The following is a 15,515-nucleotide window of genomic DNA, read 5'->3' on the forward strand; positions in this document are numbered from 1 at the left end:
AACTAAGCCCGTGCACTTCAACTACTGAGCCCGCGCTCTAGAGCCTACGAGCCACAACTGCTGAGCCCACGCACCACAACTACTGAAGCCCGCGCGCCCTAGAGCCCGTGCTCCATAACACGAGAGGCCACCACAATGAGAAGCTCGCGCACCGCAGTGAAGAGTAGCCCTTGCTCGCCACAACTAGAGAAAGCCCGCACGCAGCAACAGACCCAATGCAGCCAAAAATAAATAAATAAAAATAAATTTAAAAAATAAATTACATTTCCAAAATGTATCCATCTTTTTACATAGTTATCTGGAACAGTATTTTCTTAAGCACTGTACACATGATCTTATTAATATAAAGGTAAGAAATAGATCTCTGTCTTACATAGAAAACTGGAGGTTTGTATGGTAAGTTTTAGGGTGGATCCTTAGTATTCCCTTAGTTTCATATAATCATTTGGAAGGCCAGGTCTAGCTTGCTGAGTCTCGTAGAGTTTTAGGTGAGTCACATCTTCTCCCTTTTTAATTAAGGCTGGATGTATTTACATAACACACACCTCCTCTGCCTGGCAGAGAGAAAGCATTTCTTCCTATCAGATAAGTGCTTAGATGAGTTTTGCTCAGAAGGGAATAACATTAAGGAAGTAGCATAGATTAAAACAACTTGTTTTCAGACAAGAGTCAATAGTACTTATTATATCATACTAATTACCCTCAGCAGCAGATGACCTGAAACCTAGATTTTGGATGCATCTCTTTGTTTGCATCTTGCACAAAGTATAATATTGTAGTATTCAATATATTTTCTTTCTTAAGTTTGAGAAAAGGAATAATCAGCAACTTATCATTGCCCTTTTGGTAAGACAGACACAGAATGAGAACAAGTGTAGGAGTAAAGGCAGAGAGCAAATGTTCTGATCTCGTCAAGGTGCAGGGAGGGAGAACATGGGCTGTGTTACCAATCCATGGCAGCCAAGGGACCCGTCTTTATAATGTGACAGTGGCGTGAGATGTAATAGACACTCAGGCTTAAATCTTGACTCTCTCCGTCTGTATGACTTTATGCAGGGTACTTAACCTTTCTGAACCTGTTTCCTCATTTATAAATAATGGGGTAGTAATGTCTACCTTGAAGATTTATTCTAAAGGTTAAATGAGAACTATTCTATCAGCACAATGCCTGGAGCACACTAGGAACTTATAAATGTTTTCTCCTTTTTCTTTCTTCCTTGAAAAGGGTTAATTGAGGACTGTTTCAGCGTCTCCAAGACCACCCCTAGGTTTGATGATTTGCTAGGAAGACTCGTAGGATTCAGTATATAGTTAATCCACAGCTCAGATTTACTGAAGTGAAAGGATACAAACCAAGTCAGCAAAGGGAAATGGTGCAAGGCGTGAAGTCCAGAGGAAACCAGGCGCAGGCTTCCGAGAGCACCTCCCAGTGGACCACCTGAGATATGCTTCGTTCCTCCAGCTGTGAGTTGTAGCAACGAGTTTAAGGAAACTCATTAGAGACTGTGCCCAGGTATTTACTGGGGACTGGTCACATAGGCACCCTCTGCCTCCTACTGTATTCTAAAGTTCCATACTCGCAGAAGGAAAGCAGGTTAGGCCATATTACAAACAGTAAGCATCAGTTCTGGGAATGGTGAGAACCCTCCCAAATCTAGGTTCCCAAATGCCGGCCAAGGGCCAACCTTGCAAGCAGGCCTTTCTAAGAACAGCAGTTTCAGACCTGCCGTAGACAGGGACACATAAAATAAATACCTTAAATGGGTAGAAAACTTATGAAATTGGTTTCCTCAAGGAATAATATAGGCAGAGATGTAAATAGTGTCAGAAAGATGATGTTTGTATGGTGCTGGATGACTAATAGGTATTTATTTTTACTATTATTTTTAAACACACCCCAAGAACTACTGGAAATCCATGAAAATCACTAATGACTCGTTCCTCCTCCAGGAACGCTGCCCTCAAATAGGTGACTACTTTTTAGATGCTTTCGTGTGGTTATTATTTGGACGACATTTCCAACTCGTTGATGCTAACACCCTGGTGACGTCATCTCCCGCAATGTGCCACTGACAGAGTCCTACTAGTGGACTCACTGGGCCGTGAGCCTGAGAGAGGACAGTCCTCTGTGTATCCTTCCCTTGAAGTGTGTGCTCTGACTCAAAATTCTTACATTGATGGAACAGGGGGAGCTCTTACCGGACAGGGGTATTTTGCCAAATTACTTTTTTTAAAAAAAGCTCAGGGCAAATGTTAGATGTAGCTCTTGTTAATATGTGTAATGAACATGTAAGGCAGAGGTCTGGAACCTAGGGCTCAGGGATGGTCTATAGAAGGTCTGTGAACACATGGAAACTGTGCCTAAAATTCGTTCCTGTGCACTTTTCTATTTTGAAGGCCTGTGGATTTTATCAACTGAAGAAATCTTGGCCCCCGATAAAGATTTAAACTCCTGATTTAGACAAAAGGATATAGGAAAGGGATTTTTTGTTGTTTATGTTAGGAGTTTTTTTTATATGATTTTCTTCATGAGAGTATTCTAACTTTCATGTTTCTTCCTTGTAGGTATTGTACTGATGACATGTTACAGAGAGAAATGATGTCCAGTCCTTTTCTGGGTAGCTATGGGGTCATCATCTTAGATGATATTCATGAAAGAAGCATTGCAACTGATGTGTTACTTGGACTTCTTAAAGATGTTTTACTGGCAAGACCGGAACTGAAGCTCATAATTAACTCCTCACCTCACCTGATCAGCAAACTCAGTTCTTATTATGGAAACGTGCCTCTCATAGAAGTGAAAAATAAGTACCCAGTGGAGGTTGTGTACCTTAGTGGGGCTCAGAAGGAGTCTTTCGAGTCTATTTTACGCCTTATCTTTGAAATTCACCACTCTGGTGAGAAGGGTGACATTGTAGTCTTTCTGGCCTGTGAACAAGTAAGTAAGTAATATTCATTCTAACCTAAGAGAGTAATAAGTTTACTTATTGGGAACCTTTTAACCTTGTTGGGAACCTTTTAATAACTAACATACAGGTTTCAGTTTACTAATTAACTGATGGAACTGCTATTTGGTTCCATCACACCTCTTTTTTCATACTTTAGAAGAATCCTTGATATAGAGTAAATAAAACCTACGCTGAAAGGCAAACAAGGAAGTGCTTCTAAAGTCAGGAACTGGGGACTTCCCTGGAGTTCCAGTGGTGAGGGCTCTGTGCTTCCACAGCAGGGGGCATAGGTTCGATCCCTGGTTGGGGAACTGACATCCCACAAGCCACAGCATAAATACATACATACATAAACAACTAACCAACCAACCAACCCAGGAGCTGTTCTGAAACACAGAATGGGGGTGGGGAGGTGGGGACTCTGAGGAATTTCTGGGGGTGATCTCCAGAGCTGACCTCCTTCCATGGGATCAGGCAAGATCCCGGGCTGCCCCGAAGGCTTGCTGTGAACTGTCTCAGTAGAGAAGACACAGTCATCTCACACTCACGGCCACCTCCCTCATGGCAGGCGCATGTGCTGGAGATGCGGGACATAAGCTAAGTCCTCCGCATAGAGTCAGGGAACAAAAAAGTACCCACAATGTTCCTACAGCAGTCAGTGGAGTGTTAGGCAGGAAAATACGATTTACAGCACAGTCAGCAGGCTATTTCCCTACACTTTTCTTAAAAAGATGAATGAGAAAAATGTTCACTTCGATATCTGACAATGTCTTTCAAAAGAACAATGGAAATGTACAGCTGAGCGTCTCTTTTTGCTTCTATAGAGTCAAGGTGTCATTTGGGGTTGCATTTTTTTTTTTTAATGCAGTTACTGTGGCCCTGCTTCTCTCTCCACTGCTCTGTGGGCCAAATCTAAAAGCCTCCAGAATCTCAAGAGTTAGACCTTTCTTTTTAGAGACTGATTTCCTGGCCTTTTTCCCCTACCCGTGATCTCACTCAGAGAGTAAAAAAAGCGCTGGCTTTTAGACCATGACCCAGATATGTAGTAATTCCAGTGATTAAACAGAAACCAAAAGGAAACTGTACGATATTGGCTGAGCCACCAGCTGAACAAAGACAAGGACCTCAGCTCTCTACCAGAGCCTTGTCTTAAGTATTCACACGCCTTCACAAGTACCTTCAGGAGTATTTATTCTGCTTTATACTCAAAGCATAAAGGATGACTGATCCTTTAGTTTGTGGAACTTTAGACAGTTTTCTCACAACTTAGATTTTATCTGTTTCCATAAAGAAAGTAATTTAGAATCTCAAATATATGATAACTACAGCATATTTTCCATTTTTCCTGTGTAGATTATACACAGTTTCTTGAATAGTAAATCTTCTACTGATTACAGTGATTTATTCTATGATCGTTCCCTAATCCCGCATGATTCAAGATACTCAAGAAAGTCCTGAGGGAAGTAACAAAATGATTAAGGAGACAGAAGAAAGATTTATGAAAACAATTAGAGGTTCTCAGTATAACTGGCTGAAGCCTAAGGGAGGGAGGAATGGCAGAATTAAAAGAGTCTGAAACATTTGAAAGTTAGAATTGCCAGGTGAAAAGAAGGCATACATTTTGGGGTGGATCGGGTGGGGGACAGTATAATGAAGACTGATAGAATGAGTAGTCATCTTTAGTCAGAGTAACCAAAAATGCCAAAATGGATTTTTGAAAAATAAAGCTCATAACAGAATTGGGGGTAATATTTGATTCTTAAAGTATTTGATTCTTACATGTTTCATATAAGCTCTAATTAATGGCCTAGTGACTTCTGAATTGTCAGACGTTAGAAGATGCATTTTTACCTAGGATAGTGGTAGAAACTATAAAATCCACAAGGCTTAGAAAATTATATCATCTTCCTTGAAGTCAGACCAGAAAGACATTTCCTATTAAGGAACCATCCGTCCTGAAAGTCATGAACGTGACGGTGTAGTGAAAGCTCTGGGCGGATTTGGCAATTCTGAGCCTCCGAGAATGAGGATTCGTCATTTTGGCAGGAGCTGCTGCTGTGGCCCGGGTCCAGCACTGGAATCTCTGTGGGGGGGTGGTTCTCCTTGTCCAGAGGCTCCCAGCAGGCTGCCCAGCGGGTGGGGCAGCCGTTCTGAGGGCTGGAGCATACCTTCTCTGGGAACCAGTGTTTTTCCTCACAATTCAGCCCCAAATTCCACAGGTGTTATCTGGGTTTCTTTTCCCCATCTGCCACCTAAAAAGCGGAACATAGTTCAGTATACACTGATGGACTTTTTTCTTTTTTACTACTTATGTCAGGGTTAACACTCTCCTATGGTCTTGGAATTCGTCTTTTGGAAAGTTTTGTCTTGCTCCACATCCATGTTAACAGCTGTTGATCATTTTTCCCCATGCTGTTTGAAGCTTTCTTGATTTCTATATAAAACTTTAAAATCTGCCATAGCAACTGAATGTCATAGGAAAACAAACCCAAGCCGTCTGACCGAAGTGTACTAACGGTCGCTTTTTCTCTTAGGAAATCCGCTTAAAGTTGCAGAAACACTCTCACGTTTGGCTTGATGAACATTAGGTGCCTCACATTTTCTCGCACTGCTCACTTAGCCCCTCACCTGCTGTGAATTAATACCCGCAACTGCGCGCTCCCCTGGCTCTTGTGCTTAATTGAGGCTTGGAGCCCTGCATGTTTACAGTGTGTTGTTCCTTATCACTTTACCATCTTGTAACCTGATAAAAAAGTGAAATAGATTAAATAGAAAACAAATTAAGGTTAATGACACTATCTAGCCAGATTATCGAGCAGCTTGAAGCCGTCACAAGGAAGATGCTCTTAGGTTGAAGGTTTTCTTGTGAAATGGTCCACCGAGTTGCGGGCCTTTCATTTGGGGGCAGATATCTTCCTTCAGTGCAGGTTGCTGTGTTTTCCTGAGTTTTGCAGGTATTGTAGGAAAGCCCCACATACATAAATGCTCTGAACACGTTGAATAGGAAGGAAATGAGTGAACAGTTTAAAGCACCGAATGAATATATATATATTTTTTTTGCGGTACGCGGGCCTCTCACTGTTGTGGCCTCTTCCGTTGCGGAGCAACAGGTTCCAGAGGTGAAGCCTCAGCGGCCATGGCTCACGGGCCCAGCCGCTCCGCGACATGTGGGATCTTCCCAGAACGGGGCACGAACCCGTGTCCCCTGCATCAGCGGGCGGACTCTCAACCACTGCGCCACCAGGGAAGCCCCCGAATGAATATTTTAAGTACTTTTTTTTAAAGTCTGAAGATTATGGCCTCAAAGTTTTCTGTCAGCTTGAGGAATCTAAACTAGGTACAATATTTCAGTGCAGTTTGAAGGTTATTTGGATTGGAAATTTGTGAGTGGGTGGCTGGAATCGAATCTCCTCTTTCAGCTCCAGGGTAGCTGTGGAGGGTGAAGTACCAACGTGCAGAGGTTACCACCTGCCACCCAGGAGGAATGTGTGAATGTCCTGTGCAGGGAGACGCAGCTCGAGGACTTGTTCTCCTCCGTAGAAATTTCTAAGCTTTCCTCACTTAAAATGATGACATGATTAGAATTATAAAAATTGGAAGAAATAGCTTTGTTCTGATTATTCCAGCTGACAATTTTTCATTCATTACGGTCATTAATCCTGCTCTTCGCTTGGTTGAAAAAAAAAATCTGCCCCAAGTAAACCAACCCTGCAGAAAAGGGGAGTGTGAACAGGAGAAGGTACCGGGATAACTGCTGTGTGGACCCCAGGGGGCAGCCTCTGCCCTGCTTCCTGGGGGCCTCTCAGCAGCTCAGGAATAACCTTCAAATAGCTCACCCGAGGTCTCACTATTTTTCTAGGCAGATCTGTCCACCTACAAAGCCCTTGAGTTAGTTCAATCCCACTATACAGGTGGCGGGGAAGGAAGGAGAGGTGAGCTGGAGCACTGGACAGTGGACTCAGACTTAACAGTCATGGGAAGGCATCTTTTTTACTCAGATTTTTAGTGAAATCTAATGTATGTAATGAAATGAAATGGGGCTTCTTCCATCTGGTAGTTAGTTAGGCCCTTAAAAAAATAGAAATTTTGGAAACAAATTTAAAAGGAGTAAGAATTACATTAAGTGACATCTTTTTTATATGAGGTCCTAAAAATCTGGTTGTGATTTGAGAAATAGAAAAGTACTGAAGGGCTTCCCTGGTGGCGCAGTGGTTAAGAATCCGCCTGCCAATGCAAGGGACGCAGGTTTGAGCCCTGGCCCGGGAAGATCCCACATGCCGCGGAGCAACTAAGCCCGTGCGCCACAACTACTGAGCCTGCGCTCTAGAGCCCGCGAGCCACAACTACTGAGCCCACGTGCCACAAATACTGAAGCCCGCGTGCCTAGAGCCCGTGTTCCACAAGAGAGGCCACCGCAATGAGAAACCCACATACCACAATGAAGAGTAACCCCCGCTCGCTGCAACTAGAGAAAGCCCGGGCACAGCAACGGAGACCCAACGCAGCCAAAAATTAATTAACTAAAAAGTACTGTGTAAAATGTCTTGCTTTTTGAGCATTTTACACCAATATACTTACTTGTTTGTGGTTTTAGGGCACATAATTTACTCTTTTATTCAGTATATTTGACAATGAAGCATTTTTAAAGAGTATTTCTAAATTCCTGAATCTTGCAAATATATAAATAGCAGTGAATATTTCCTGCCTATTTCATTGCATTTCTGCTTTTTTTAAAGTGCTAATGGGTAATAATAGTTTTCAAGATGACCCAGATTAGAGACCCTGATTGTGGAATGTGTATGTATATATGCTTCTATTGGAAATCTAGAAATTGTTTTAGAGTTCTTAGTTCTGCCACCATTAAAGCACAGTGATGCATCATCACTGATGTGAGAGTAACTTTTATTCATCTGTCATTGTTAATGGATATGAGAAGTTGCACCGAGCTAGAAAAATAGCAGGATGAATGCATAAAGGCAAAGACAGTACATTTCACAAGAGGAAAGCCATTTTGGACTAAAAGCACTGAAATTATTATTATTATTAGCATTGAAATTATTTATAAATTATATTTAACTTCCCCAAAGACATGTTCTTACGCAGTTATACCTCCTTTTCATAGTTAACGATACCTATAGAAAACACAAGTATTTCTTTCCCTGTATACATTATGCAGCTTTTGCCTATAGTTTTATATAATTTGGAGAAAGTTGTTCATAATGTACTTTATTCTCATGGATGATGTTATTCTTTTACTTTAGGATATTGAAAAAGCCTATGAAATTATCTGTCAAGAAGGATCTAACTTAAACCCAGATCTTGGAGAGCTGGTAGTTGTTCCTTTGTATCCAAAAGAGAAATGTGCATTGTTCAAGCCAAATGATGAAACAGAAAAAAGATGCCAAGTTTATCAGAGACGAGTGGTGTTGACGGCTAGCTCTGGGGAATCTTTGATCTGGAGCAACACAGTCAAGTTTGTTATTGATGTCGGGGTGGAGAGAAGAAAGGTAATTATTGTTGACGCGGTTAAGTAGACTGCTGCTAATCGTCTTGGGCTCCCACCATTTTACTGACCAGAAAGTGAGGATGAACTATATGATCTAGGGATTTCTCTGTATTTGGCCATGTGTGCAAAGAAGAACTACTGCATCCAGTAACAAAAGTCTTGAGCACATGTAACTGCCTGTCATTAGCAGGTTGATAGTCTGGAAACAAATTAAATTGGTTGAGGGGCCAGAGGAACAAGTTTTAAGGAAAGACAACTACTAAAGCAAATTACTTGACTCCTAAACAGATCTTTTCTTCTGTACATCCCTTGGGTATTTTTGGTAGCCCCTTTATCAAAGTAATTAGCATCTCCCCCCAGGTAATTTACTAGAAATTAGTTTCAAGTACACTGAGTTTAATTTTTGCAAATTTTGGCTTTATAGTTGACATAAAATTCCATCCTAAATTTTATAAAAAGTCTGTATATTTTTAATCACTATCTTTAAATTAAAAATTAGGGGCTTTCCTGGTGGCGCAGTGGTTGAGAGTGGGGACGCGGGTTCGTGCCCCGGTCCGGGAAGATCCCACATGCCACGGAGCGGCTGGGCCCGTGAGCCATGGCCGCTGAGCCTGCGCGTCCGGAGCCTGTGCTCTGCAACGGGAGAGGCCGCAGCAGTGAGAGGCCCGCATACCGCAAAAAAAAAAAAAAATTAGGAAAAATGGAAATAGGATATCTCAAACTCTCAAAGACAGTGGGACTTCAGAAATCATAGCATTTAAACTGAAAAGAATCTACCCAAGTATTGATCCATTTACCATTATTAGATGTTATATAGCTTTTACCCCTCCAGGAAACTATGGGTCTCTTAAATATCCTTGTTTACTGTGACAGAGCAATTCCAGCCATTAGGAAGGTTCCCTTGGAACCAGTTTGGATTGATCTTATTGAATTAGTCCACCATTCAGAGAACCCAGGGTTATTACTTACCTTTAAACTACCCCTAAGAAAAATCACTGTTAGTGCCATCTGCAGTCTTTGTGTTAGCTGATAGGACTGGAAAAGCCCAGCATATGCGATAAAGATGAGACCCCTGGGATCGCAGTCAATTTGAACAGAACCTTGAGGAAATGCAGCACTGTCAGTTGATCATCCTTTTCTCCACGCGGCACACGAGTCAGCGGTACAGCGCTTTGAGAAGTGGCATTTGTATTTCAGCAGATGATACAGAGCTCCCATATTTATTGAAGCTACAATGAAAGCAGACAACCCTTAAATCCATTTATCAAAGCTCTTGCCGTTTCCATCTCAAGGCAAGTGAAACAATAGTAAATATTGTACAGAAGAAAGGAGTAGCAGAGCCTTTCGTGAAGTAAAGTGTGCAAACAGCAGGCACTTCAGGGCCGGCGAGCCTGCTACATCTTGAGTGAGCTGACGCTAAAGATGCTGTCTTTCGTTTAAAGGTGTACAACCCTAGGATAAGAGCAAACTCACTCGTCACACAGCCCATCAGCCGGAGCCAAGCAGAGATACGCAAGCAGATTCTCGGTTCATCTTCTCCAGGTAGCGCTGCGGACCCCAAACCCAGCTCACGCTAAGGTCCTGTCCAGAGGCAACACAGAAGCATTAAAACCATCTTCCTTGGTTTCTTCTAGGAAAACTTTTCTGTCTGTACTCTGAGGAATTTGCCTCCGAAGACATGCGGCCACTTAAGCCAGCGGAAATGCAGGAGGCCAACCTAACCAGCATGGTGCTTTTTATGAAGAGAATCGACATCGCGGGCTTAGGCCACTGTGACTTCATGAATAGACCAGGTAGCCGTGTGCCCGCGGGTCAGCAGGCGCCTGGCTGAGCCTTACCCTCATACCTCTTGCCCGTCCCCAGTCCTAAGAGCAGTGGCCCTTGGTGGTACAAGCAAGCCCGGGGCTTTGGTTTGTCCTGAAGCACTTTCCCCACTAGAGGTAAACATTCTCTAAAGTAATTTTTAAAATGAAAAAAAAAAACTACCCTCTAGGAAATATCTGTTCTGACATTGGAGAAGTGTCTGCCCTTGGCCACTTTAACATAGGGAGATGGGGCCAGGCCAGTAGAAAGCCGGTGGGGCGGGGGATAGTGGAGTACGGGGGGGTGAGGCCGAACTGAACACAGGAGGGTTCTTGGCAGCGTTAGTGTTTCTCGGTGGGAAAACTTGTAGGCAAATGGCCCTTCCTCATGAATCACACCGTCACCTGGGGAAAACCCACTCAAAGTTCACGCCTTTGTAATTAAGGGTAAATGGAGATATGAAGGGGGTACGGTTGTTAAGCAGAAGACTGAGGCCTTAGAATTACAGTCTGAGCGTCTGTCTCCTGGGGAGCTCCGCCTTGCCCTCAAGTTCACTGAGGAGGGCCCTCCACCATGGGAGGGGTGCTGGCTTCCTCCCCGCTAGTATCAGACCTGGCCGGGACCTGGGCTGCTCCCGCGGAAACCACCGGGATGCTGAACAGAAGGCTAAGGAAGCTTAAGGGCAGGCGCTCCTACCGTGTGGCGAGGCTCCCAGAGCCGCAGCCCGCTCCCTGCCGCCCAGTCCCAGCCCTGTTTACTCTGGAACTGCTGCTTCGTTCCCAACCCGCAGCTTCGCTTCACTGCAACTGAGTGGGTATTCGAGTCCCTGTATAATGTTTTCTGGTTTAAGTACTGATTGCCCTTCAGTAGATGTTTAGTTTTCATTTGTGCATTAATAAAAGAGAACATCCTTAATTTTTTCCACACGTTAGGCCCATGGTTAAAATTTTCACTGTGTTTATCAAAGGGGGTGATTGGCAATGTATTCATCTTAGTGTTGTGATATTCATGGCATTTATCAAATTTGCATGAGAGAGCAGCCAGCCAAAAGACCTTGTAAGCAGAGTGTACTTAAAATGGAAACTAGAATTTCTACCGTTTTGCCATGCTTTGTCTCAGTTCCTATGTTTTTCAGTCATTTTGTCCAGTGGTGCCGTTAGGATTACAAGCCCTTGAGAAATACAGGTTATATCAGAGTTACGCTTCCTCAAATATTTCTTAAAATAACGCATAGACTTTGGAGTAGGCGAAGGAAGAGGAGGGTCCCCTAAGAAAGCTAACCTTTGACATGAAAAGGTAGAAGAGAAAATAGAGTGTGGACACAGAAAATAGAGTGTGGACATGAAAAGGTAGAAGAGAAAATAGAGTGTGGACACAGCCAAGTGGACGGTCCAAGACTCCAAGCCTGGATGGTCCTGAGGGGCGGTGTCAGGACCTCACCTAGAGGTCACGACAGGGGCCCATGCTCCTCAGCAGCGCCCAGTCCTTCCCTGGAACCGCAGGGAGTTTTATATTGAAACTCTCCCAGTAAACACTTTGGAAAATCAATTACTTTGGGAAACTCTTTGGAATCGAACGTTTTCAACCGACTCTTCCCCAGAGGAGCAGTGGAATCTCTAGGAGGAAAGGGTCCAGGTGAGCTCCTATCTCATCTAAGACTGATCTCCTTCCTCGGGAGCCACCGCCTCCCTTGGAGCTGTGTGTTCTTGCAGGAAAAGGGTTGCTGTTCTCCAGCGGGAGCTCAGAGGCATGCGGGAAAGAGAGGCCTAAATCGAATGCATGTCAAGTAGGCCTTGGCATTGAGGTTCCTGGGGAGATTAGCACATCGCCTGGAGAACCGCCAAGTAGTCCCAGCCGGACGCCCGCCTCTGAGGATGCTAGCCAGCTCGGCTTCAGTAGAGCTTTTCCACCCGAGAGAAGGTCCCAGAAAAGGCCCGGCCCCTTCCTAACTAGCTGCAAGGATGAGTATGCTAGTGATAATTATACCTTGAGGGAGTGGCTTGGAGGAAAGAAACAGTCATAGGATGTGAACAGTCATAGGATGTGATGTAAGGTGGTAAAGTATCTGTAGCAAACTCAGGCATTTTTCTTTGATAGCAATGGCCAGAGTGACAGGACTGTGGCAAGTTAGAAAGGGTGTGGGCAGGGGCCTGGGGCTGGGGGGCGGAGGGGGCGGGGAGGGCTGGGGCCCCGGGGTGGGGGGCCGGGGAGGGGGGCGGTTGGTGCAGCCCAGAAAGGCTGGGAAACACGGGCTGCAGGATTCCTTTAGCTGTGATCCCTTAACTCTCAAGTAGTGAAGCCACTCTGCTCCTGGCTTTCACTCTGGCCCCTGAGAAAAAAGGAGTCTAGAAGGTGAGGGTGTGTCACTTGCATCCATTTCTCCCGTCTTTCACCGCTGACCCCAGGGCTTCTGTCCTCGGCCGGCCAGTCACCACTCGAGGCCACCCCCTGAAGAAACAGGTTTCAGTTTTGAAAACTGCTCACCTCTTAAGCCCAAGAATCAACACGTGTTGATTGCCTGGGCACCTTCTTGTCATGATAGTCGCTGTTTGGTGGACTAGCATGAAGAGAGAAGAGCAGGCCCTGTAACGTCGAAGATTTTCAAAAGCAAACGGCAGACCACAGCCGTGCAGAGGAGTTCCCGTGTCTCTCAGTGGTCACCCTCTGCTGCTCACTCCACAGGGCTTAGAGCTGATAACGGGGGACAAAAGGGTGAGGGTGACAATTTATTTCTGTCCCCTGACAGTACGCACATAACTATTTTCTGCTGTGCTTGGGGAAATGTAACTGTGGATTAACCTGACTCATCGTTTTGAAAGAAAAAAAAAAGACGATGCTTGCAGCTGCCGCATATAACTCCTCTTGTAAATGAAATACGCAGATGAAGCAGACCTGCCGCCCTTCTCAGGACTCGCGTAACAGGAGGATAGAGGGTCTGCCCTCTTGTATTATGGGGGTTATTAAGAGGTTCAAATGAGATTATTTATGCAGAAGTGCTCTGTGTACCGTGTAGGGTAGGAGGTGGGCACGTGCCAGCTTTTGTGAGCAGGTCCTTGTGAAATTAAGTGAAACAGAGGCCTTTCCTTTCTCTCCTCTTCAGAGCCAAACTCTTAATCCTATTCCCTAAAAGTCCCAAGACTACTGAGAATCTACACCGTCCAGCCAGCACCATCTCAATTCTTCCTTTTCTCCCCTCCGTGGGCTCTTTACTTCAGTGCACACAGTGCCCAAGCTCCAGTCCTAAAACCCACCGGGCCAGAAACTTCATCTGCTCCCGCCCTGTCCAGCGGTCACTCTCTTTTCTCCATGTCCATCTGTATATGTGTACGTGTGTGTAATTCACATGTGTACGAGGCACACGGCAAGCCTTGTGTGAGCACAGCTATCCTCCTTCCCCGGGCCAGCTGCGTCCCTGCCTTTTCTAAGTCCCAGTGTCACCTTGATACACTCTTCCTTTGTGACAGAATTTCTGATGTATAGAAGAATTCTGGGTGCCAGTGCCAGTAATGCCACTCAAACTGGCATAAGCCAAAGGGCGTTGTGATAAGGAACTTGGGGTGTCTTATGAAATCCAAGACGAGAATGTGGCAGTGCCTCAGGGACACCTAAGGACAGAGGCTCGAACAGCACTGGTGCTCAGCTTCTCGTCTCTGTCTCTTGGTTCTTCTCTCTCCTGCTGAGTGCCTGAGTAAACGTCCCCGTGACGGGGAGGGGAACAACCTGTGATTCCTGCTATGTGACATCTAAAATTTTGGTAGACTTTTCAAGGCCATAGGAAAGATGCCGTGTGGGGCCGTTGATTCTGGCAATGACACAGCAGAGCCTTGGACTCCTCATCTGACCTGCACTCTTGCTTAGAATCAGCACTGGGTCAGTCCCTCCCTCCGAATGGTGGACTTAACCCTTGTTCCAGATTAATGGCCTCTTTGTTTGTGAGCAGCCGTTCTGCAGATACTGTGGCAGGAAAACGCAGATTCAGTATTGGAGCCTGGCATTTGGGGTTCCATGGAAAAAGGGCACCATAACGAAATTGTGATAATAGCCCTGCAAGTTACTATGAGTGATGGCACTGGGGGAGGTGTGTGACCTTGTAGTGAGCTATCCTACAGGGAGTACAGCTGCCATTGGCAATAGAACTTAATAAAAATGATGATTTGTTCATATTGAAATTGCCTTTGGAATAAAGCAGTGTGATTTTGCACTGCTGTACAGAAGAGGCCTCACACTAAAACATTTATATTCCATTTGTTAGCATTATTTCCCATGGATTACACTTAAATAGCACTGCCATAAAGAACCTTCATCTAAACCCTTCTGCTTTTATCTAAGACAATTTTATGGGCCATACTGGGGAGATGTCTTAAAATGTAGAATGTAATATTAGCAAATCCTATTCAGTTATTTATTATTATTCCTTCACCTGTATAATCTGCATTCATTAACTTGTTCTTTCTAATATAATAAAACCCCAAGAACTTCCTCTCTTTATTTGGTGTTCGGACCGAGAGCTGAATCATGACGTTATGTCCGTTAGTAACTCTGTGTGCAGCCAACTCAACTCCAGGACATAAAAATGAGAAGTAGGTGCCCTTTGGGGACAGAGGCTGGCTGTTAAGCCAGATGGGCTTACAGGGACAGTTGCCAGAGATCCTGTAACTTACAATGCAGCAGCTTTGCTGATTTATGGAAACTGGTTTCCACACAACTTTCAGGAATTAACTTTGTGCTCCCAGTGCCCTCCTGCTCTGTTTAATCTGAGATGCTTATTTCTGCTGCTGCTTCTTGCACCTTCTCTGGCATGTCAGCTGTTACTTTTTTTTTCCCCCCAATCTTATGCTCAGTTAAGTTTTTCTATTGTGCTGTTTGTTGAACAGAAATCCTTAATTTTTTTTTAATTTTTTAATTTTATCTTTTTATACTGCAGGTTCTTATTAGTCATCAATTTTATACACATCAGTGTATACATGTCAATCCCAATTGCCCAATTCAGCACACACACACCCCACCCCCCCGCGGCTTTCCCCCCTTGGTGTCCATACGTTTGTTCTTTACATCTGTGTGTCAACTTCTGCCCTGCAGACCAGTTCATCTGTACCATTTTCCTAGGTTGCACATACATGCGTTAATATACGATATTTATTTTTCTCTTTCTGACTTACTTCACTCTGTATGACAGTCTCTATATCCATCCACGTCTCAACAAGCGGCCCAGTTAGTTCCTTTTTATGGCTGAGTGATATTCCATTGTATATATGTAT

The 15,515-nt window shown here is 44.3% G+C and overlaps 1 protein-coding gene across 4 annotated transcripts in view; it reads left to right on the top strand.

The window, feature by feature from the left end:
- Nucleotides 1-15,515, top strand: part of DHX32 (DEAH-box helicase 32 (putative)) — a 51,638-nt gene that overhangs the window by 26,225 nt on the left and 9,898 nt on the right. For all 4 annotated transcript variants that reach the window (XM_060286160.1, XM_060286159.1, XM_030832052.2 and 1 more), the window contains 4 exons: nt 2,566-2,938; nt 8,210-8,455; nt 9,897-9,996; nt 10,089-10,247. In XM_060286160.1, coding sequence (XP_060142143.1) covers nt 2,566-2,938; nt 8,210-8,455; nt 9,897-9,996; nt 10,089-10,247 — 878 coding nt within the window. The remainder of the gene's footprint in view (nt 1-2,565; nt 2,939-8,209; nt 8,456-9,896; nt 9,997-10,088; nt 10,248-15,515) is intronic.

The sequence above is a fragment of the Globicephala melas genome, chromosome 16 (assembly GCF_963455315.2).
Source record: "Globicephala melas chromosome 16, mGloMel1.2, whole genome shotgun sequence".
NCBI classification, from domain to species: Eukaryota; Metazoa; Chordata; class Mammalia; order Artiodactyla; family Delphinidae; genus Globicephala; species Globicephala melas.